This window comes from Podarcis muralis, chromosome 16 (assembly GCF_964188315.1).
Source record: "Podarcis muralis chromosome 16, rPodMur119.hap1.1, whole genome shotgun sequence".
Lineage (NCBI taxonomy): Eukaryota > Metazoa > Chordata > Lepidosauria > Squamata > Lacertidae > Podarcis > Podarcis muralis.
This window is the reverse complement of record NC_135670.1, coordinates 3,549,629-3,573,446: the sequence shown is the minus strand read 5'-3', so window position 1 is coordinate 3,573,446 and position 23,818 is coordinate 3,549,629. Positions and strand designations below refer to the sequence as shown.

The window sequence follows — 23,818 nt, the reverse complement described above, 5'->3', positions numbered from 1 at the left end:
AAAAATACGGTATATTAGTCTTGGTCAAAACAGATAGGTTTTAGCGGAAGCCGGACTGCAGCAGAATGGAAACTGCGGTGATTGCAACTAACGCCGGAGGAGATGGAAATCTCTCCCTCTTTAAACACCCCTAGTTTAAAGGCACAGGAGTTCAGAAATAAACGTGACCAGCCTATCACTGAGAAAAGGGTGGGGGCTATTTCTAATCAATGCTTTGCGGGGTCCAATATCCTGGAAATCAACCACGAGGCCCCTTGCAGCAACCTGTTGTGTTTTCTAGGGAAGGACTCGCTATTCTTTCACTCATCCCGACAGGGCGCCATTCGAACTCACCGCTGCCTGGAGTTCCGGGTGCTGGCTGTACACGGCGAGCTGCCTGAAAGGCACGTTCTGCTCGTTGAAGGAGATGGTCATGGCAAGCAAGGCGTCGTAGCTCCTCTGCCGGCAGAAGGCGGACAGTTCCTGCTCCAAACCGGGACGGCGCAGGAAGGCCTGAGTGGAGAGGAGGAACGTGAGAAGAGACGAGGAGGAAGGCAACACAGGCACACCTGAAATGGTTTCTGGCCCCTTCCAGTGCTCACCTGTAGATTCATGTATACGGCGCTGAGCGCAATGACAGCGTTTTCCCCAGAGAGGGCCTTGAGGTCCTTCCTCAGCATCTGGTCTGTGGTGAGTCCTGGGTCATAAAAACATAAGAAGAGCTTTCCTGGATCAGGCCAGCGGCCCATCTACCGTATTTTTCGCTCTATAGGACGCACCCGACCATAGGACGCACCTTGTTTTAGAGGGGGGGAACAAGAAAAAAAATATCTCCCCCTCTCAGCTCAGCGCCCCTTCAGTGAAGCAGCAGGAGAAATGGAGCCCCTTCCGTTTCTCCTCCCGCTTGGCTGAAGGGGCGCTGCGCAGCTCTCTCTCTGCTGAAGCCAGGAGAGTCTTGCTCTCCCAGCTTCAGCGAAAGGAACCCGAAGCCTTCGGAGCACAGCGCGAGTTCCCACTGCGCCCCTAAGGCTTCAGGGATAGCCACCTGAAGCCTTCGGAGCGCAGCGGGAACTCGCGCTGCGCTCCGAAGGCTTCGGGTTCCTTTCACTGAAGCCAGGAGAGTCCGTGCGCACCGACCCCTCTCGCTCTCCAGGCTTCAGCGAAAGCAGCTCCCTCTGCGCTTTGGAAGCTTCGCGTTGCTGTCGCTGAAGCCAAGGAGCCTGCATTCGCTCCATAGGACGCACACACATTTCCCCTTAATTTTTGGAGGGGGAAAAGTGCGTCCTATAGAGCGGAAAATACGGTAGTTCAGCATCCCATTCCCACAATGGCTAAAAATGGCCCAAGAACCTGGGAATCGATATCGACTGCCTCTGGACCTGCAGGTTCCATAAGAACATCAGAAGAGCTGTCTAGCTGGACCAGGTCAATGGCCCACTTAGTCCGGCATCCCGTTCTTGCTGGGTCCAGCCGGATGCCTCGATGGGAAGCCCCTAGGCGGGACCTGAGTTCGAAAGCACTCACCCCACCTGTGATTCCTAAGAAATGGTACAGTCATACCTCATGTTACATCCGCTTCATGTTACGTTCTGTCAGGTTACGTCCCGCAGCGACCCGGAAGTACCGGAAAGGGTTGCTTCCGGGTTTCGCCGCTTGCGCATGCGCAAAAGCGCAAAATGACATCACACGCATGCGGCAAATCGCAACCCACGCATGCGTAGACGCGTTGCTGCGGGTTGCGCTCTTTTCATGTTGCAAACGGGCCTCTGGAACGGATCCCGTTCGCAACCAGAGGTACAGTGGTGCCTCGCAAGACGAAATTAATTCGTTCCGCAAGTTTTTTCTTCTTGCGAGTTTTTCGTCTTGCGATGCACGGTTTCCCATAGGAATGCATTGAAAATCAATTAATGCGTTCCTAGGGAAACCACCTTCAGACCAGGTCCGGGGACAGTCTGTTCCCCGACCTCTTCTGAAGGCTGGGGGGGGGGGGGGGACAAGGGCTTTTCTTCCCACTGCCAGCCTTCAGAAGGCTGTTCTGAAGGCTGGCGGTGGGAAAAAAAGCCCTTCTTCCCACCTCCCGCCCCGCAAGCTCCGGGGACAGGAGGGCTTTGCTGCCGACCGCCAGCATTTTAAAAGCCCCTGCTGTCCCGGGGCGATTTTAAAATGCTGGCGGGCGGGAGCGAAGTCTCTGCTGTCCCGGGGAGATTTTAAAATGCTGGGGGGCGGGAGCGAACGGTTCGCTCCCGCCCGCCAACATTTTAAGATCGCCCGGGGCAGCAGAGACTTCTCGCCCAAAGCAAGGGGAGCTCTCCGAAGGGCTCCCCGTGCTTCGGGCGACAGGCTGCCGCCCCAAGCCTCGCGCACCCGGCGGGACCTCCTGCCGGGTGCGCGAGGCTTGCAGACACTCGCCCGAAGCAGGGGAAGCCCTCCGGAGGGCTCCCCGTGCTTCGGGTGACAGGCTGCCGCCCCAAGCCTCGCGCACCCGGCGGGACCTCCTGCCGGGTGCGCGAGGCTTGCAGACACTCGCCCGAAGCAGGGGAAGCCCTCCGGAGGGCTCCCCGTGCTTCGGGTGACAGGCTGCCGCCCCAAGCCTCGCGCACCCGGCGGGACCTCCTGCCGGGTGCGCGAGGCTTGCAGACACTCGCCCGAAGCAGGGGAAGCCCTCCGGAGGGCTCCCCGTGCTTCGGGTGACAGGCTGCCGCCCCAAGCCTCGCGCACCCGGCGGGACCTCCTGCCGGGCGCGCGAGGCTTGCAGGCACTCGCCCAAAGCAAGGGGAGTTCTCCGAAGGGCTCCCCGTGCTTCGGGTGACAGGCTGCCGCCCCAAGCCTCGCGCACCCGGCGGGACCTCCTGCCGGGTGCGCGAGGCTTGCAGACACTCGCCCGAAGAAGGGGAAGCCCTCCGGAGGGCTCCCCGTGCTTCGGGTGACAGGCTGCCGCCCCAAGCCTCGCGCACCCGGCGGGACCTCCTGCCGGGCGCGCGAGGCTTGCAGGCACTCGCCCAAAGCAAGGGGAGTTCTCCGAAGGGCTCTCCGTGCTTCGGGTGACAGGCTGCCGCCCCAAGCCTCGCGCACCCGGCGGGACCTCCTGCCGGGTGCGCGAGGCTTGCAGACACTCGCCCGAAGCAGGGGAAGCCCTCCGGAGGGCTCCCCGTGCTTCGGGTGACAGGCTGCTGCCCCAAGCCTCGCGCACCCGGCGGGACCTCCTGCCGGGCGCGCGAGGCTTGCAGGCACTCGCCCAAAGCAAGGGGAGTTCTCCGAAGGGCTCCCCGTGCTTCGGGTGACAGGCTGCCGCCCCAAGCCTCGCGCACCCGGCGGGACCTCCTGCCGGGTGCGCGAGGCTTGCAGACACTCGCCCGAAGCAGGGGAAGCCCTCCGGAGGGCTCCCCCGTGCTTCGGGTGACAGGCTGCCGCCCCAAGCCTCGCGCACCCGGCGGGACCTCCTGCCGGGCGCGCGAGGCTTGCAGGCACTCGCCCAAAGCAAGGGGAGCTCTCCGAAGGGCTCCCCGTGCTTCGGGTGACAGGCTGCCGCCCCAAGCCTCGCGCACCCGGCGGGACCTCCTGCTGGGCGCGCGAGGCTTGCAGACACTCGCCCAAAGATTTTAAAATGCTGGGGGTCGGGAGCGAAGCGTTCGCTCCCGCCCGCCAGCATTTTAAGATCGCCCGGGGCAGCGGAGAAGTCTCCGCTGTCCCGGGAAGGCAGGCGGGGGGGAGCAAAGACTTTTGCCCCCCGCCAGCCTTCAGAAGAGGTCCAGGACCTCTTCTGAAGGCCGGCTGTGGGCGAAAGTCTTTGCTCCCGACCGCCAGCAATTTAAAACAGGTCCCCGGAGATTTCCCTATGGGCTTTCGTCTTGCGAAGCAAGCCCATAGGGAAATTCGTCTTGCGAAGCGCCTCCAAAACAGAAAACCCTTTCGTCTTGCGGGTTTTCCGTCTTGCGAGGCATTCGTCTTGCGGGGTACCACTGTACCACTGTACAGTCATACCTCGGGTTTAAGTAGCTTTGGGATGAATATTTTCGGGTTGTGCTCCACGGCGACCTGGAAGTAACTGAGTGCCTTACTTCCGGGTTTCGCCGCTCGCGCATGCGCAGACGCTCGAAATGATGTCACGCGCATGCGCGGAAGCGGTGAATCGTAACCCGCAGATGCGCGGACATGGGTTGCATTCGCTTCAGGATGAGAACGGGGCTCCGGAACGGATCCCATTTGCATCCAGAGGTACCACTGTATTCAGAAGCACCTTGCCTCCAGCAGTGGGAGGGAGTTCCAGAGTTTAACTCTGCTCTGGCACAAAGAAGGGCTTCCTTTCGCTTGCCTTCAATCTCCCAATATTCAGCTTCAAGTTTTACTTTTACAAGAGAGGGAGAGAAACCTTTTCCCCCCCATCCACGTTCCTAGCACAATGCATCATCTTATTCACCTCTTACCCTGTCCCTCCTTACTTGACTTTCCTCTAAATTAAAAATAGCCCCAAGCGTGTATTTTACCTTTTCTTATAGGGGAGCTGCCCCACTCCCCCTGCCCCCAATAGTTTTGGCTGCCCTTTTCTCAACCGTTCTGGCTCTGCAATCTCCTTTTCACGGCAAGACTAAGGAGGACGGTGGGCGGCTCATACCTGAGACATCAAACTTGGCTCTCTGCAGGGCTTCAAAGATGATGTTTCTCGAGGGCAGATCGGGGAACTTCGACTCCAAAAGGGAAGCGTAATGGGTGTCCTTCGGGGTCACTTTGCCGGCTTCGGGGGACATGTTGACACAGTCCAGAACGATCGTGCCTGCAGAGTCAAGGAAGAACCAGGATCTAGAGGCGACACACGACAGTCCAATCCGGAATGAATCTTTTACGTTTGCAGGTTTGAAAGACGAGAAGGGTGAGAACTGCGGTTCCCAAACTTTGGGGGGCAAACCTCCCCTCCTTGGTTCTACCCCCTAAAGGTAAAGGGACCCCTGACCATTAGGTCCAGTTGTGGCCAACTCTGAGGTTGTGGCGCTCATCTCGCTTTATTGGCTGAGGGAGCCGGCGTACAGCTTCCGGGTCATGTGGCCAGCAGGACTAAGCCGCTTCTGGCGAACCAGAGCAGTGCACGGAAACGCCGTTTACCTTCCCGCCGGAGTGGTACCTATTTATCTACTTGCACTTTGAGGTGCTTTCGAACTGCTAGGTTGGCAGGAGCAGGGACCGAGCAACAGGAGCTCACCCCGTCACGGGGATTTGAACTGCTGACCTTCTGATCGGCAAGTCCTAGGCTCTGTGGTTTAACCCACAGTGCCACCCGCGTCCCGGTTCTACCCCCTACCCATCCCTATTAAAAAGCTTTATGCAGAATAGTGGTTTGCACAACCCTCTAGGGAGGAAAGCAACACAACAAAATTCAAAACAGTAACAATCAATTGCACATTTATTCAAAACCCAGTTAGAACTATTCAGTTTAACTTATGCAGCAAAATTGATCCAGTGGTGCTAGTTTTTCAAAGTCAAGGAGCCAGTGACACCTCCAGCACCCCCATGCCACCCCATTGCTTCTTAGTGACCCCTAGGGAGCGGAAACACCCACTTTGGGAACCCCTGGGTTAGAAGACAACTGTTCAGAGGATATCATTTTCTTGCTGATTTAGTAGCAAGCTACCAAGGCTGCAAGGGACGCATGTGGCGCTGTGGGTTAAACCACAGGATCGGCCTAGGACTTGCCTTCACCACGGCTGCAAAGGATTGCTCTCTGAAGAAGAATTCTGTCCAGCTCCGAAGCTGGCTGCCTTAACTAGAACAACAGATGCAGGAGATATTTGTCAGAACATCAGAAACCTCTGCCAGATCAGGCCAATGGCCCATCTAGGCTGGCGTCCTGTTCTCACAGGGGCCAAACAGATGGCGAAAAGAAGACCTGAGCTCTCTCCCGTCCTGCAGTTTCCAGCAACAGGTATTCACAAGCATTGCTGTTCCAGCTGTGGAGGCAAAGCGGAGCCATCTTGGCTAGAATCCATTATCAGCCTTCTCTGCCATGAATTTATCCAATCCTCTTTTCGGGAGGGAGCCCCAAAAACCTAGAGGGCGCCATGTTGCCCACCGCTGCTCTGCAGGGCTATGGATTCCCCACCTGCCAGCATTTGCCTGCGGGTTGTTGGTTTTTTAACAAGCAATCACTTCCCCGCACGTCGCTGCAAGCCACTAGTCCTCACCGTGCAAGAGAGCTGCTGTCTGCCTGTCCAAAACCTGCGCCGGGCTTTGCAGGATCTTCTCCGTCACCAGCGTGGCGCATGAACCCACCGGCTCTGCCGTGACTCTGCAGGGAGGGCCCCGCTCCCGCTCCAGGGGCCGGTGGTCGATCACTTCAACAACCGCCTCCTCCAGCCCCGCATCCCCACTGCAAAACAGACGTAGCACAGTCAATATACGCACCGCAGCATGAGCAGATAGGGGAAGACATTTCAGCTTCGCTCGCCGCACATCCCGTCCTGAGAACATGGCTCACCGCTTGAGTCAAAGCTGGGGCGCCACTGGGCATGCTTGCAGGTGCACCACCAGGCCAGTAGGGGGAGGTGTTTGCTGAGGGAGGGGCCAGGCCCAAGGGTGTAGAGACAGCTCCCCTAGCGTCCATGTGCTGCAACTGCATCTATCCCCAAACCATAATTGCGTGGGTCTGTTGGCCAATTGAGTTGTTCTAAGCGCAGGTGGCGCTGTGGTCTAAATCACAGAGCCTAGGACTTGCCGATCAGAAGGTCGGGGGTTCAAAACCCCGTGATGGCGTGAGCTCCCGTTGCTCGGTCCCTGCTCCTGCCAACCTAGCAGTTCGAAAGCATGTCAAAGTGCAAGTAGATAAATAGGTACCACTCCGGCGGGAAGGTAAACGGCGTTTCCGTGCGCTGCTCTGGTTAACCAGAAGCAGCTTAGTCCTGCTGGCCACATGACCCGGAAGCTGTACCCCGGATCCCTCGGCCAATAAAGCGAGATGAGTGCCGCAACCCCAGAGTCGTCCGCGACTGGACCTAATGGCCAGGGGTCCCTTTACCTTTAAGCATAGGGGCTGGGGGACAGCCGTGGGGTTTCCCTGGCACCCATGAAGCCTCTGAGCTCCGTCACCGTCCCCTTGGCCACCAAAATCACACACTGCTGAAGGAGGTAGTTGGAAGAGAGACGCTCTTCTCAATTCCTCCTTCAGCTCTATGTGCTTTTCAAGGCATCCGATTAATTCCACCGGCTCCAGATTTTACCCAGATCCCTTGGAAAAGTGATGTGTGTGTGTGTGTGTGTGTGTATGTGCGCGCGTGTGTGTGTGCACCCTTTCTCTTCCTGTCTCTTGTGTGGTGCTGATCTGGGCAAAGGGGACAGAGAAGCCATAAAATCGGGGTGCTGTTCAAAAATGCTAATGCACCCACGGCGGCCTAAAAAAGGCTGGCAACCCATAGCTCAAGAGACTCTCCTCTCACATTCAAGTCCTTTGGGTGCCCTACCCTCTCCCCTACCTAGACAGCATCTTTAAAAGCAGAGACATCACCTTGCCAACAAAGGTCCGTATAGTTAAAGCTATGGTTTTCCCAGAAGTGATGTATGGAAGTGAGAGCTGGACCATCAAGAAGGCTGATTGCTGAAGAATGGATGCTTTTGAATTCTGGTGATGGAGGAGACTCTGGAGAGTCCCGTGGACTGCAAGAAGATCAAATCAGCCCTGAGTGTTCACTGGAAGGACAGATCCTGAAGCTGAGGCTCCAAGACTTTGGCCACCTCATGAGAAGAGAAGACTCCCTGGAAAAGACCCTGATGTTGGGAAAGATGGAGGGCACAAGGAGAAGGGGACGACAGAGGACCAGATGGTGGGACAGTGTTCTCGAAGCTACCAGCATGAGTTTGACCAAACTGCGAGGGCAGTGGAAGACAGGAGTGCCTGGCGTGCTCTGGTCCAGGGGGTCACGAAGAGGCGGACACGACTAAACGACTCAACAACAACAACCCTCTCCACTGACCTCGGCAGGACGTGGTGGTCAACCAGCGTCAGTGAAAGAAGGCCTGCCTGCTTCAGGGTGGCCAGCTCAATCTCGTCCCGGAAGACGAGCGAACTCTCCGCGATGCGCTGCTCTTTGAGGAGGAAGGTGCTCTCCGTGCGCAGAGGGAATTCTGAGCGGGGGATGTTCAGGACCGGGATGAAGGCTGCCTTCGAGTCTGGGGCGGTCTGCGGGGCGCAACGAAAGGTACATTAAAATCCAGGTCTCTGTTACACGGATAAAGTTGCTCACGTTACCCAGTCACTGAGTACCAATAAGAGCCTTGCAGATGTCTCTGAGCAACTGCGGAATTGGATGCCCTCAAACCCTCATTTGGGGGGGGGGGGGAGAACAAGCAGGTTTCTAGTCCTTAAGGATATAAAAAACAGTCCCAAAACTGCATGGGCAAAGCCCGGCATCAGTCACGAAGGTACATAGATCAGGAAGTGTTGGGGTATAAAGCAAGGAGACGAAAGGTATAAAGAAAAATATTACGAAGAACCTGTGCAAAAGAGGCAATTAAGAAATATTCCAAGATAAGGCATAAACAGATCATGTAATTTATACACACACACACACACACACACACACACACACACACACACAGTGGTACCTCGGGTTAAGAACTTAATGCATTCTGGAGGTTCATTCTTAACCTGAAACTGGTCTTAACCTGAGGCACCACTTTAGCTAATGGGGCCTCCCACTGCCGCCACACTGCCACCGTCCAATTTCTGTTCTCATTCTGAAGCAAAGTTCTTAACCTGAGGTACTATTTCTGGGTTAGTGGAGTCTGTAACCTGAAGCATCTGTAACCTGAAGCGTCTGTAACCCGAGGTACCACTGTATTTATATCTTTTGTCTTCTCCCTTATACCTGACCATACTCAATTGTGTTATGGTGGTACCTCGGGTTAAGTACTTAATTCGTTCCAGAGGTCCATTTTTAACCTGAAACTGTTCTTAACTTGAAGCACCACTTTAGCTAATGAGGCCTCCCGCTGCCACCGCGCTGCCAGAGCACGATTTCTGTTCTCATCCTGAAGCAAAGTTCTTAACCCGAGGTACTATTTCTGGGTTAGCAGAGTCTGTAACCTGAAGCATCTGTAACCCGAGGTACCACTGTACAGTATTTACTTTTACTTTTGTTGAATTGCTGGAATACTCTGTTTGTCTTGTTACATGTTCAATAAAATGATTTTTTAAAAAAAAATTTAAAAAAAGGAAGAAAGAAAATGTTGAGCGGCTGAGGGGCAATGTCCTTCCCTGTTCTCAGTCTTTTCTGACACAATCCACACCAAATCCAGTCCAGAGCACTCTGAGCCCAGAGCCGCCCCATGGGGATGACCTCATCGCCCCATGCCAGCCTCGCAGGCAAACGCAGAACTGTGGAACCAACTGTGGAAAGGGAGCAAAGATGGCTCTTCAAAAGGGGCAAAGGGAAATGCTCCGAAGCGTGGAAGCGGATGACCGACCTTTGCAAAGAAGTAAGCGAGGGCCAAAGCGGACACCATGGAGTCCAGGTCGCAGGCCTCGTTCCCCATCACCACGTGGACCTCCTGGTTCCTCCGGACGTGATCCTACCAAATAAAAACAGAGAAGAAATTGGAGAGGAAACGTAGAGGTTGAACGACAGCTTTCCCTGGAGCAGGTCCATTCCCAGGTAGGGCTGGGAGAGACTCCTGTCTGAAACCCTGGAGAGCTGCTGCCAGTCCGTGCGGACAAGCCTGAGCTAGATGGAAGAAGGGTCCAACTCAAGGCTGCTTCCTACGTCTACACGTTTTGCAAATAGAGACAAACGGGTGGCTTGTGGATCGAGCCCAGGAACGAGACGCCTGGGTTTACCATTTGCCAGCCAGCGCTGTACTTACGCCCAGAGAAGCCTGTGTAGCCACAGGCCTGCTCCGCGGAAGGAAGATGGTTTCTGGAGGACGAGAGCGCCTGTGGATTCGGGGGCAAAGGGGGGTGTTCTTGAGGACCTACAACGAAAGTTGTAGCCTTTCAGCGCTGGGTGCTAGGACAAGGGTCGATCTCCGGTTAGAGAGGGCAGGGTGAAAATCTCCCACTCGGTTGTGAAAACTCAGGGGTTAAGGCTGCATACACACCAGGCATTGAAAACACACACCTCTCAAAAGAATCCTGGGAACTGTAGTTTGGTACGATTGGTGGGCGCTGCACCTTTGTGAGGAGTGCGCTACAGTTCACAGGATACTTTTGCCTTAGTTTCTCTCTCTCTCTCTCTCTCCGCCTAAGCATATTCCTTCCCTTCCTGCCTCCACCTATAATTTTTAAAAGGGTCACAACTCTGACACGGACACCCCACTATTACGAACGCAAAACTTTTTGCCAATTGTGCAAGCATTATTTATTGTTTATTATTTATAGAGATCTACATTTGTGCGTCGCGGTTGCTACCAGCGCCCCAGTCTTTGTGTTTTCCTCCTCCTTTCCCATCCTTGTTTTCCTTTCGTGTTACGCCTTTTAAGATGGTCAAATCTGAAGGGGGTCGCTGTCTTGCTTACTGCTCTGGGACGCTTTCCCGCTGAAGAGCAGAGTCTAAAATAAGAGATGGGAATACCACCAACATAAACCAGTCTCTGCCACGAAGCACCTTACACTCTTAAATTAAGGCGGGGAAAGGGGAACAGACTGAAGGGAAGCTCATCCGTGTAGTGTAGGGGTTAGCGTGTCAGACTAGGACCTGGGAGACCAGGGTTCCAATCTCCCCACTCAGCCATGAAGCCAGATGTGAGCCAATTACTGTATTTTTTGCTCTATAAGACTCACTTTTCCCCTCCTAAAAAGTAAGGGGATATGTGTGTGCGTCTTATGGAGCGAATGCAGGCTGCGCAGCTATCCCAGAAGCCAGAACTGCAAGAGGGGTTGCTGTTTTCACTGCGCAGCGATCCCTCTTGCTGTTCTGGCTTCTGGGATTCAGAATATTTTTTTTCTTGTTTTCCTCCTCCAAAAACTAGGTGCGTCTTATGGTCTGGTTCGTCTTATAAAGCAAAAAATGTGGTACTATCCCTCTCGGCCTAACCCACTTCACAGTTGTTGTGGGGTTCAGTGAGGAGAGGGAGAACCACGTCAGCCACTTTGAGCTCCTTAATAATTATAAATAATAATAAATTTTATTTATACCCCGCCCTCCCCGGCCAAAGCCGGGCTCAAGGCAGCTAACACCAATAAAATCACAGTAAAAACATAATAGAAGGGGGCGGGCGGGAGAAAAAACCCAATTTAAAATACAGGTTAAAATGCAATTTAAAATGCAGCCTCATTTTAAAGTACAGTGGTGCCTCGCAAGACGAAAATAATCCGTTCCGCGAGTCTCTTCGTCTAGCGGTTTTTTCGTCTTGCGAAGCAACCCTATTAGCGGCTTAGCGGATTAGCGCTATTAGTGGCTTAGCGGCTATTAAAGGCTTAGCGGCTTAGTGGCTAAAAGGCTATTAGCGGCTTAGAAAAGGGGGGGGAGCGAAAAAAATCGCAAGACGTTTTCGTCTTGCGAAGCAAGCCCATAGGGAAATTTGTCTTGCGAAGCGCATCGAAAAACGGAAAACCCTTTTGTCTAGCGGGTTTTTCGTCTTGCGAGGCATTCGTCTTGCGGGGCACCACTGTAGCTGATAAATCCTTGGAGGAAAAGGTGGAATATCAGTGCAATAAATAATAAAAGTAAATGAGGCAATTCGCCTTCTTTATCTTCCGAGGAGACCGTACCGCAATGGAGGCCTATACCATGTACCTTTCCGAATATAAGGTTCGGATTCAATTGCAAGGTGCGACCACAAATACACACAAGGCCGCTGTGAGGTGCATTTGGGGTGAGAAGCTGTCGAGAAGCTGGCAAGCGCTTTGCAGAAGCTTTCCCGGTTTAAGCCCATTTCCCTGGCCGCTGGGGAGACCTTGAAAGGTTTCTCTCCTCCGCACAACCTAAGAGGCACCAGGCGCCGTTTCCCGGCTACTGCGAAACACCACGGCCCATTTGCTAAAGCACTCCAACAGATAAGGCGGCCCAAGGTAAACTGATTTCCTCCCAGGAGCAGCCTTGAAAGCGTGAGGCTGCGGCAAGGGTGGAGGCAGAGAAAACAGCCGCAGATGGTCGAGATGCAAAAAGGGAAATTAAAATTGAGGAGGGAGAGAGTGGTTTTTTAAAAAAGAAATCAAACAGGAGAGATAGGCGTCAGCACTTTGTGCAGAAAATTGCTCGAGGGCATTGGAGAAACGGGTGCCCTTTTAGAAGCCGATCTCTCTCTCTCAAAGCACATTAGACCAGCGTTATTGCAGCCCATAGAGGCTGATGTAGAGACATCACCTTGCCGACAAAGGTCTATATTGTTAAAGCTATGGTTTTCCCAGTAGTGATGGATGGAAGTGAGAGCTGGACCATAAAGAAGGCTGATCGCCGAAGAATGGATGCTTTTGAATTATGGTGCTGGAGGAGACTCTTGAGAGTCCCATGGACTGCAAGAAGATCCAACCTCTCCATTCTGAAGGAAATCAGCCCTGAGTGCTCCCTGGAAGGACAGATCCTGAAGCTGAGGCTCCAAGACTTTGGCCACCTCATGAGAAGAGAAGACTCCCTGGAAAAGACCCTGATGCTGGGAAAGATGGAGGGCGCAAGGAGAAGGGGGCGACAGAGGACGAGATGGTTGGACAGTGTTCTCAAAGCTACCAGCATGAGTTTGACCAAACTGCGGGAGGCAGTGGAAGACAGGAGGGCCTGGCGTGCTCTGGTCCAGGGGGTCACAAAGAGGCGGACACGACTAAACGACTAAACGACTAAACAACAACAACAAGTTCAGCATCTTATGTCTCACCACGGCCAATCAGATACCTCCAAAAAGCCTGAAGGGAGGGTGTGAGGAACACGGCCCTCTCTTTCCCCATGGCTTGCACCTTGAATTCAGAGGCCCAGCCACCTCAGATCCTGGTGCAGCTGGGTTAGAAACTCAGATATAGAAGCTAGGACCACCATGGACTAAGTCAGAGTTTTTAAGCTGCGGTTGCCAACCTAGCGCCCAGAAATCTCCACGTACAGTGGACGCTTGGGTTGCGAACGTGATCTATGCGGGATACGCGTTCGCAACCTGCAGCATTCACAACCCACGTCTGCTCACATGCGGGTTGTGATTCGGCGCTTCTGTGCATACGCAAAGCGCAATTTAGCGCTTCTGCGCATGCGCGACCGCCAAAACCCGGAGGTAACCTGTTCCGGTACTTCTGGGTTTCGGCGATCCGCAACCCGAAACAACGCAACCTGAAGCGGCTATAACCCAAGGTATGACTGTAGTCGCATTTGGACCCGCGCCGGTAGCAAAAGGCGCCTGGTGAATTTTGAGTGCTGGGGTGCAGCCGTTGTGGCGGATGATGGGTTCAGATGCCTAGTGTTTCTCATCTGTAACTTTTCCTTCGCTCCCACCACAAGAAAAAGAAAAAAGGAAGTGTGAAAAGATCACTTGGGTAGTCCTGGTGATTTAATAACACTCACAAACAACTAACAGGATTAAAAATAGTAGCAACAGCTCTCTGGGTTTTGCAATGCAGTGCTTCCTCCAACTCATGTTCACAGAAATGCACCCAGAGAATGTGTATCAGTGAGATAAATGCAGGAATTTGGGGCTAAGCAGCTCATTTTAGATGCCCATTCTAATTTGTGAGGGTGTTTTGGATGCCTGTTCCATGGCGTTTCTCGAACCTGGGTCCCCAGCTGTCGTTGGACTACACCCCCCATCATCCCTGACCGCTGGTCCTGCTAGCTAGGGATGATGGGAGCTGTAGTCCAGCAACAGCTGGGGACCCAAGTTCGAGAAACGGGAACACGGCTTTGCAAAAACGTGTGTCTTAGGCAAAAATGTGTCTCTTAGGCAAAACCATTTATTATTACTGAAGCACTGAATATTCTTTTCTGAAGGTTTCTTTTCTTAATTGCAAACTGACATAGAAATGTGGAGACCTGAGCTTAAGATTGGGGGAAAAACGAAAAACTTGAGAGAAACCAAAATCAACCACAGACTTATTTTCCCATTAAAAGCAACCTCTCCAGCTAAAGAAAAGGAAGGAAATTTTCATAGACGCAAACTCCCTCTATTAAAGTTTGTCAGGCTAAGGGAGACAGGTCTGAAAATTATTATTATTATTTATTGAATTTATTTAAAACGAGGGTGCACAGCAAACAGTGGCAATCAGATATCTGCTGATGGGGCAGGAAGTCTGCTGATTCAGGACACGGGGTGATTTATCACCCTATCTGTGGGTTTGGACAGATCCTGGTGGCAAAGCGAGAAAGCTCTGCCTCAGCAAACCAGGACGGCGTTTGCTCAAGATTCAGAGAGAGTGCAAAGGGAGGACTTTTCCGCTTAGAGAACAGGCGACAGAGAGGTGTGAAATAAAAAATTTAAGGTCTTATATATATAATAAATGTTCCTCAATGTACCAAGCAAACACGTACATAAATATATAAACCACATGTCTGAAGCAGCACAGGAAAACAGCCCTGGAGCCATTTTGACTCCCAAACTGACCAAATGATTTCTCCGCAAGGTCAAGGAAAATGGAAAAGCCTCCCCACTGTCTTTTCCTTCACAAATCCTGTCTGAAGGGTATGTCTGTGTATGAATAGGGTGAGCCTGTGACCTGGCTCAGGAACTAAGTATTTATCATTACAAAAGACTGGCCAGACTCCTCAGGGTATCCAATCAAGTGAGCATTAATAGGTAACCTGCCAGACAGGAGGTAAACAACGCACTCAGATTTCTGTTGTAGACCACCCTTTCTGTGATGTATGTATGTTGTGTCTGGGGGGTGGTCTTGGACTCCGGGGCTGGCAATTTAAATATCTATATAAGGGCGGGCACACCTTGGTTCTGTGTCCCCCTCTTTCTCCTACCTGTGAAGTGGGCACCCTGTTGCAACAGTTCAATAATGATCAGGCTTATGAGCTGCTTTGCTTCTCAATATTCTCTGGTCGGCCTGTTATTTTCTCTGACCGATGGAGAACCTGCAAAGGACTCTTGTGCCCCCCAGAAGGGAATAAGGGCAGATATACGTTTATTACAGGCAACACAGTAGAAGCTTTGTGAATTAATGCTGGGCATAAAAAGGTAAAGGGACCCCTGACCATTAGGTCCAGTCGTGACCGACTCTGGGGTTGCGGCGCTCATCTCGTCTTATTGGCCGAGGGAGCCAGCATACAGCTTCCGGGTCATGTGGCCAGCAGGACTAAGCCGCTTCTGGCGAACCAGAGCAGTGCATGGAAACGCCGTTGACCTTCCCGCCGGAGCGGTACCTATTTATCTACTTGCACTTTGACGTGCTTTCAAACTGGTAGGTTGGCAGGAGCTGGGACCGAGCAAAGGGAGCTCACCCCGTAGCGGGGATTCGAACCGCTGACCTTCTGATCGGCAAGTCCTAGGCTCAGTGGTTTAACCCACAGCGCCACCCGCGTCCCATGAATGCTGGGCATGGAGAGATGTTTTTCTCCCTCTCTCAAAACACCCAATGAAACTGAACGGTAGAAGATTCCGGACAGATAAAAAGGAAGAATTTCTTCATGCAGCACAGTGAAACTATGGAACTCCCTGCCACAGGAGGCAGTAATAATAACCACCAACTTAAGAGCATAAGAAGAGGCTGCTGATCAGGCCAGCATCCTGTTCTCACAGAAGCCAACCAGGTGCCTGTTGGGAACCAGCAAACAGGATTCTAGCACAAGAGCAACTCTACCTTCCTTAGGGTTTCCAGCAACTGGGATCGTAGTCACTGATGGCCATCCCTTACCAAACTACAGTTCCCATGATTCTTTGGGAGAAGCCATGGCCTTCAAATGGGCTTTATGATGCGTACACACCCTTGGGTTACTTTTTTTCTCTACGCCAGGCATAGGCAAACTCGGCCCTCCAGATGTTTTGGGACTACAACTCCCATCATCCCTAGCTAGCAGGACCAGTGGTCAGGGATGGTGGGAGTTGTAGTCCCCAAAACATCTGGAGGGCCTATGCCTGCTCTACGCTTTGCTGGCCGAGCCTCTGGGGCTCTGCTGACTGCCAAAGGCCGGTTGCGGTGCTGTTATTGCATTCGACAATCACAAGAGAAGAATATTCATGTTTTAAAAATGGAAAAAAGGAAGATACACACAATAAACCGTACAGAAGAGGAGATTGTAAGCACTCAGATGCCACGCTTTGACAATGCGCCCAGCGCAGATGGCTTTTTTCTTACACAAACCAACAAAGGGAGGAGGGGGGAATAAATCATTTTGGCAACTGCAAATAAAACAGTGATTGTCAAAAGGAAACAGAGGTGCCGCTCACCCTAGATTTCATCCCAAACAGGAGCTTGAGGCAATGTCCCAGGTACTGTGGTTATATGACAGGTTTGGCAAGGCACTTTGCATGTGCTCAGAAACACTCTCATTCTAGTCCCCCCCCCAATAGAGCATCTTTTTTTAAAAAATGGATTCAGCTGCCTAGGATTTTTTCTTCTTTGATTTCCTTGCTGGAAAGATGCTTCCAGGTCTGAACTTTCATGAGACTGTGAATGTAAGAAGAATCCCCAGCGGTGGTTCAGACCGAGGGCTGACCCGGTTGAGCTTCCTGGCTCACCAGCAGGACATGGTGGATCCTGCCATTTGTCTTGGGCATCCAGTAATCAATGATAGACTGCCTTTGAAGCTGGAAGTTCCATCTAACTGGATCAATTTTAGATACTGTACCGCCTTTCCATATATCAGGGCAGGCAGTCCTTTTTCAGGCCGAGGGCTGCATCCTCTCACTGGGAACCTTCTGGGGGCCGGGAAAAAGAGAGCGCAGCAATGCACATGACTCTTCTGTACATTTGGCTGCCTTCCAGACACAAGTCAAGAAGTTTCTACTTGCACACAGACCTCCATCTGCCAAGCAAGAGGCATGAGCAGAGTTCAAGGACACATTCCAGCCAGGCAGAACACTCAAGGAAGGGGTGGAGCAGGGCTGGTGAGGGGTGTGGCCTGAGGAGAGTCCTGAGGGCCGGACAGAGAGGCTTGGGGGCCACATTTATCTGCTTGGCCTGAGGTTCCACATAAGCTTAAGGGGTGGGGAGGGTTGCAAGGTGGCCAGAGACAAAGCCACCAACGGACTGATCCCCCACCAATTTGTCTAATCCCTGTCTGACGAGCAGGCTTAATTAAACCTCAAACGAATTAAATTTGTCCTCAAACCGGCTTTCAGCAACTTGGTGCCCTCCAGATGTTGTGTGGCTCCAACCCCAGCACATCTGGAGGGCACCAGATTGGCGCAGGCCTCCTTAAACAATCCTCTCATTGTTCCTTCCAGAAAAACAAGTTTTATAAACACTTACAAAACAAAACACCCGTTTCTTATTTTTGGACCCCCTGAGTTTAAATAACAACAAGAACCCTCAGCGCAACAACTTTTTCTTGTTTTCCTTTTCTAACCCCTTCTCCCAATTACTCCCAATTCATGGTGGAGAATCCTAAAACATCTGCCAGCTTTTTGAAAGCCACCGCAGGCCGGTTCAGTCCTTCCTGGAACCGAATCGTCGCTTTGAAGAACGCGGTGCCGAGCACGTGGTCGGAGCCTCACCTTACGCTCGGGCAAAGAACCGCTCTTTGTCTCAACGGCAAACTCCCTTTGCAGACACGAAAAGTAACTGGAACTGTTCTTAGCAAAGGGCCATCCACTTTGGGTGGACTTCTTGTTGTTGGCACCCGTCTGTCTCGAGAGACAATGGAGTGCCCCTCTGGGGGTGCAAAGTCAAACCACTGCATTGGCAGCACTGAAGCGACCTCCCCTGGGCGCAAGCTTGGGCAGCGTGTCTGGAGGTCCTGGGTTGCCCAGATAACAAGACCCCCCTCTCAGCCTCGCTGCTGTGGTCGAAATGAAACTCTACAATCACAAGCAACGCAGGGCTGATAATGTTCTAACAATATTTGTCACACGTAAAATTTTACAATTCTTAAACAGAAAATATGTAATGGAGTCACAAATAATGAAAATCAATCAATATTGCATGAACAAAATTAGAGAATGTATTCAATCAGTATCAAAGAGGCAAATACAGTGGACGCTCAGGTTGCGAACGTGATCCGTGCGGGATGCACGTTCACAACCCGCAGCTTTCGCAACCTGTAGTGGCACGTCTGTGCACACACGGGTTGCAATTCGATGCTTCTGCGCAAAGCGCGATTTAGCGCTTCTGCGCATGCGCTACAGTTGAAACCCGGAAGCAACCGTTCCAGTACTTCCGGATTTCGGCAGGTGCGTAACCGGGAAAAAACGCAACCTGAAGTGACTGTAACCCGAGGTATGACTGTAATCCTTTCAACAGTCACAATCCTGTAACCGTGCAGTAATGGACGCTCCAAACATAGAACAGTTTTTCCGGATAACAAACTGTTTCGATAGTAACTCTTCATCAGCTGGCAATGATGTAACATATTTTCTGTTTAAGAATTGTTGAAATAATATGTGTTACAAATATTTTGTTAGAACATTATTAGCCACGTGTTGCCTGTGATTGTTTAGAGTTGTCTGTGTTGCAACGCAGAGGATTTCCTTTGTTACATATCGGTGGTCCAAAGGAAAGCAGAGCAAAATGTTTGGCACCAGCTGGGCTGCAGGAACTACTGGAAGGAGGCATACAAGGCACCATCCAACCATCTTAGGGACCCCACTACGGATTTGTGTAGGGTTTACTCCTTAGATACAGCGGTACCTTGGTTCCCGAACGGCTTAGCTGACGAACAATTCAACTCCTGAATGCTGCAAACCCGGAACAAGTGAAGAAGTGTGCATGCACACGAAAGCTCATACCAAGAACTAACTTAGTTGGTCTTTAAGGTGCTACTGGAAGGAATTTTTTTTGTTTTGACTATGGCAGACCAACACGGCTACCTATCTGTAACTGCAAACCCAGAAGTAAGTGTTCCGGTTTGCAAAGGTTTTTCGGAAGCCAAACATCTGTTTCAGCTGTCGGCGTTGTTTCCGGGGCCAATCAGAAGCCGCGCTTTAGTTTCCGAATGTTTTGGAAGTCGAACGGACTTCCGGAACGGATTCCGTTCGACTTCCAATGCACGACTGTGTTGTAAACAAAAATTGCCCTTTTCCCTTATGGGGAACACAAGAGCCCTTATAGAGTCTTTTGCAGGTTCTCCAATGGTCAGAGAAAATAACAGAGGCCAACCAGAGAATATTGAGAAGCAAAGCAGCTAGTAAGCCTGATCTTTATTAATCTGTTGCAACAGGGTGCTCCCCTCACCCGCAGGAGAGAGGAGGGACCCAGAAAAATGGTGTGCAAGGCCTTATAAAGACTTTTGAAATTGCCACCCTGTAGATCAAGACCACCCCCAGAAACATCATACATACATCACAGAAGGGGTGTAACCTAAAACCACCCCTCAGATACATCATACCTACATCACAGAAAAGGCGGTCTAAAACAGAAATTTGAGTGTTGCTTTTCTCCTGTCCGTTGTTTATCTCTTGTCTGGCAGGTTACTTGATTGGATTGCCTGGGGAGCCTGGCCAGTCTTTTGTAGTGATAAATACTTAGTTCCTGGGCCAGGTCACAGCTCACACCCTATTCATATCTTAAATGTGCCCTTAAGACAAGATTTGTGAGGAAAGAGACAATGGGGAGGTTTCCCACTCTGACCTTGCAGAGAAAACATTTGCTCAGTTTAGGAATCAAAATGGTTCCAGGTCGGTCTTCCTGTGCTGATCTATGTACACTTATGAACATTACCATATATCTAAGACCATAAAAGGGGACGCGGATGGCGCTGTGAGTAAAACCTCAGTGCCTAGGGCTTGCCGATCGAAAGGTCGGCGGTTCGAATCCCCGCGGCGGGGTGCGCTCCCGTTGTTTGGTCCCAGCGCCTGCCAACCTAGCAGTTCGAAAGCACCCCCAGGTGCAAGTAGATAAATAGGGACCGCTTACTAGCGGGAAGGTAAACGGTGTTTCCGTGTGCTGCGCTGGCTCGCCAGATGCACCTTTGTCACGCTGGCCACGTGACCCGGAAGTGTCTCCGGACAGCGCTGGCCCCCGGCCTCTTGAGTGAGATGGGCGCACAACCCTAGAGTCTGTCAAGACTGGCCCGTACGGGCAGGGGTACCTTTACCTTTACCTTAAGACCATAAAATTCCTATCACAACTATACAGACATATATGCACCCACTGTCCAAAAGACCTCCGTAGCTCAGGGGTTCAGAGTGCGTGCTGACAGTCCCAGACTCAACCCCACATTGGCATAACCCTGGAGAGCTGCTGCTGCTACCGGTCAGTGCGGAAAAACAGGGTTGCCATATTTTGAAGAGCAAAACATGGACACAAAAGAGGACTATGGATCGCTGTGACGACTCTACCCAAGAAAAAGATATATACATATCAGATATAGACATAGCTCAACAACTTTGGGCAAATAATAAGAAGGTCCAGGTTTTCACTTTTTGAAATATAGCAACCCTATTAAGTAATATAGTAATAGGGAAAATGTATATGCACACAAATATGGGGGGTAGGAATGTATGTATGTATGGCTTTTTAGGACCCACCTTGTTTCTGTAATTTTAAGCTGTTTCAAACAGTTTTTAATATTGTGTTTCAATTGTTGGGCAGGCAATCAATTGTAATAATAATCTATTTCTCTCATATATATGTATGTAGGTGTGTGTGTGTGTGTGTGTGTGTATATATATATATATATATATATATATATATATTTGCTTTCGTAGATTTTCACGGGTACATATATATATATGTATATATACATATATATATATATATGCTTTCGTAGATTTTCACGGGTACAGGAATGCAGGTTTTGGTGTCCTCGGGTGTCTTCCCGTGTAAAAGTTGGGGTGTCTAGGCGACGTTTCGACGAGGTCTCACTCGTCATCTTCAGGCTGGTGCTTTCGGCTTCTTGTTACTGGAACAGAGCAGGATCTCAGTGTTTGAGTTCCTATAAATACTGTGGAGGAGGTGTGGTGTATAGCCTCCAATGTTCTGGGCAGAGAGGAAGTTCCCAGGCTAGTGTGCCTTTTCTTCTTTTGTTCCTTAATTGCTTGAGGGATATCTTGAGTGATTTCTTGAGTGATATCCTGAGTACCACTTAGGTGGGTCATTAGGTGTGGATTAGTTGCTAAAGCCTTTGTGTCTTGACCTCTTGAACTTTGTGAAGAGTTTTTCTGAGAAGATGGCTGTACTCTTGCTTGGCTTCGTGTATAGGGGCGAGCTGTGGTTTTGTGGCCTGTGCCAGCCAGATCTGTGTAGGGATTGCAGGGGGGTGCAGCATCCGGAGGTGCCACCATGGTTTGGCTACTGGATGGTGTCTGTAATTTATCTGTGGAGAGGGTCTGGGTTTGGGTCTGGTGTGGTTGATTGGTGATGGCGTTCTGTGTGCCTCTGAATCTGGTGTCAGTTTTTGTGGGGAGGGCTAATTTCCAGATGTCTGGCAAGCGGGATGTGTCGTCACGCTTGTTCATGTTGTGAGGGTGTTTCTCTATCTCGATGGCTTCCATGATTATTCTCTTGTGGTGATGTTCCATGTTAGAGAGCAATTTGGAATCTGCAAAATTAATTTCGTGTCCTGTTTCTTTCATGTGTTGGAAAAGAGAGGAAGTTTTTTCTTCTTTTTTGACGGCATTCTTGTGTTCTGCGATACGTGCATTTATTCGTCTGTTTGTTTGTCCAATGTACAAAATGGAGAACCTTATATCAAGGGCACTACAGATAAAATTAGCAAAATCCTCCATAAACACAATATCAAAACAGCCTTTTGCGCCAACCAAAAAATAGCCAACATCCTCAGAAACCCCAAGGATAAAATCCAGTTGGAAAACCAAGGGGTCTATGAAATACCCTGCAAAGTCTGCCCAGCCACGTACATTGGACAAACAAACAGACGAATAAATGCACGTATCGCAGAACACAAGAATGCCGTCAAAAAAGAAGAAAAAACTTCCTCTCTTTTCCAACACATGAAAGAAACAGGACACGAAATTAATTTTGCAGATTCCAAATTGCTCTCTAACATGGAACATCACCACAAGAGAATAATCATGGAAGCCATCGAGATAGAGAAACACCCTCACAACATGAACAAGCGTGACGACACATCCCGCTTGCCAGACATCTGGAAATTAGCCCTCCCCACAAAAACTGACACCAGATTCAGAGGCACACAGAACGCCATCACCAATCAACCACACCAGACCCAAACCCAGACCCTCTCCACAGATAAATTACAGACACCATCCAGTAGCCAAACCATGGTGGCACCTCCGGATGCTGCACCCCCCTGCAATCCCTACACAGATCTGGCTGGCACAGGCCACAAAACCACAGCTCGCCCCTATACACGAAGCCAAGCAAGAGTACAGCCATCTTCTCAGAAAAACTCTTCACAAAGTTCAAGAGGTCAAGACACAAAGGCTTTAGCAACTAATCCACACCTAATGACCCACCTAAGTGGTACTCAGGATATCACTCAAGAAATCACTCAAGATATCCCTCAAGCAATTAAGGAACAAAAGAAGAAAAGGCACACTAGCCTGGGAACTTCCTCTCTGCCCAGAACATTGGAGGCTATACACCACACCTCAACAGTATTTATAGGAACTCAAACACTGAGATCCTGCTCTGTTCCAGTAACAAGAAGCCGAAAGCACCAGCCTGAAGATGACGAGTGAGACCTCGTCGAAACGTCGCCTAGACACCCCAACTTTTACACGGGAAGACACCCGAGGACACCAAAACCTGCATATATATATATATATATATATATATATATATATATATATAAAGTGGTACCTCGGGTTAAGTACTTAATTCGTTCCGGAGGTCTGTACTTAACCTGAAACTGTTCTTAACCTGAAGCACCACTTTAGCTAATGGGGCCTCCCACTGCTGCCGCGCCGCTGGAGCACGATTTCTGTTCTCAACCTGAAGCAAAGTTCTTAACCTGAAGCACTATTTCTGGGTTAGCGGAGTCTGTAACCTGAAGCGTATGTAACCCGAGGTACCACTGTGTGTGTTTGTATGTGTGTATATATATATACACACACACACACACACACACACATATATATATATCTATATATATATATACACACACACACACACAGAGAGAGAGAGATATGATGCTGTACACACACACACACACTCATACACATCCTATTTACAGCTCCGCACCCAGCTCCGCATCCCTGCCCAGGGTGACACAATTTCCTCTCACGAGAGCGTCCCTTTTAGAAGCAGCCTATACTTCTACTTCTATATATGGCGAGGCGGGTACCTGAAGGGCGGCTTTGCGGCCTCCCAGGAAGCTCTCCATGTCCGAGGCGGAGCTGGCGGAGGGGGAGGAGGAGGACGGGGAAGGGTTGCTCCTCCTCCTCTCTCTTCTTTCTCCCGCCGCGGCCTGCTCCCCCTCCCCCGCCAAGCAGGCGGCTTCGCCGGGAGGGAAAACAAATCGAGGGCGGGGATCGCCGCGGGGCCTACATGTGGGGAGGCCGTGTCGTGCTTGTGCAACCCAGTCAGATGGGCGGGGTACTAACAACAACAACAACAACAACAACAACATTGTTATTTATTACTGTTTTATTTTAGAGCAAAGAGACAAACGAGCGACAGAGCGCCTTTTTTGGCAGTTAAGCGAGCGTCTTTCCCTGAGGGGTTTTTTTTTAAAGGGGCGGGGCACGTCGACCGCACAGGGGCGCAGGCTGATCCTGACAGGCGGAGCGGCACGTCAGTCAGAGCACGGTGCGCACGCGCAGAAGAGCACTTGTGCTCTCTTCCGCCCCGCCTCTGCGCCGACAGTTGCTCGAACTTACTACAGGCGGCAGGGCCAGCGTGGCGTAGTGGCCGCGCCGTCGG

General features: G+C 51.1%; 1 protein-coding gene across 3 annotated transcripts in view; it reads right to left on the bottom strand.

Moving 5' to 3' along the window:
- PRUNE1 (prune exopolyphosphatase 1) overlaps positions 1 to 23,391 on the bottom strand; it is a 35,780-nt gene extending 12,389 nt beyond the window's left edge. Inside the window, exons 1-8 of one of the 3 annotated variants that reach the window (XM_077920039.1) lie at positions 23,241 to 23,390; positions 9,823 to 9,930; positions 9,427 to 9,531; positions 7,935 to 8,140; positions 6,153 to 6,337; positions 4,592 to 4,750; positions 582 to 676; positions 334 to 492 (exon numbers count right to left, since the gene is read on the bottom strand). In XM_077920039.1, the coding sequence (XP_077776165.1) occupies positions 334 to 492; positions 582 to 676; positions 4,592 to 4,750; positions 6,153 to 6,337; positions 7,935 to 8,140; positions 9,427 to 9,531; positions 9,823 to 9,930; positions 23,241 to 23,279 (1,056 nt within the window). In that variant the 5' untranslated portion in view covers positions 23,280 to 23,390. Of the gene's footprint in view, positions 1 to 333; positions 493 to 581; positions 677 to 4,591; positions 4,751 to 6,152; positions 6,338 to 7,934; positions 8,141 to 9,426; positions 9,532 to 9,822; positions 9,931 to 23,240 lie in introns of those variants that run through there. The other 2 variants (XM_028709440.2, XM_077920040.1) reach the window with 2 other exon arrangements.
- Between the last annotated feature and the right edge of the window lie 427 nt (positions 23,392 to 23,818).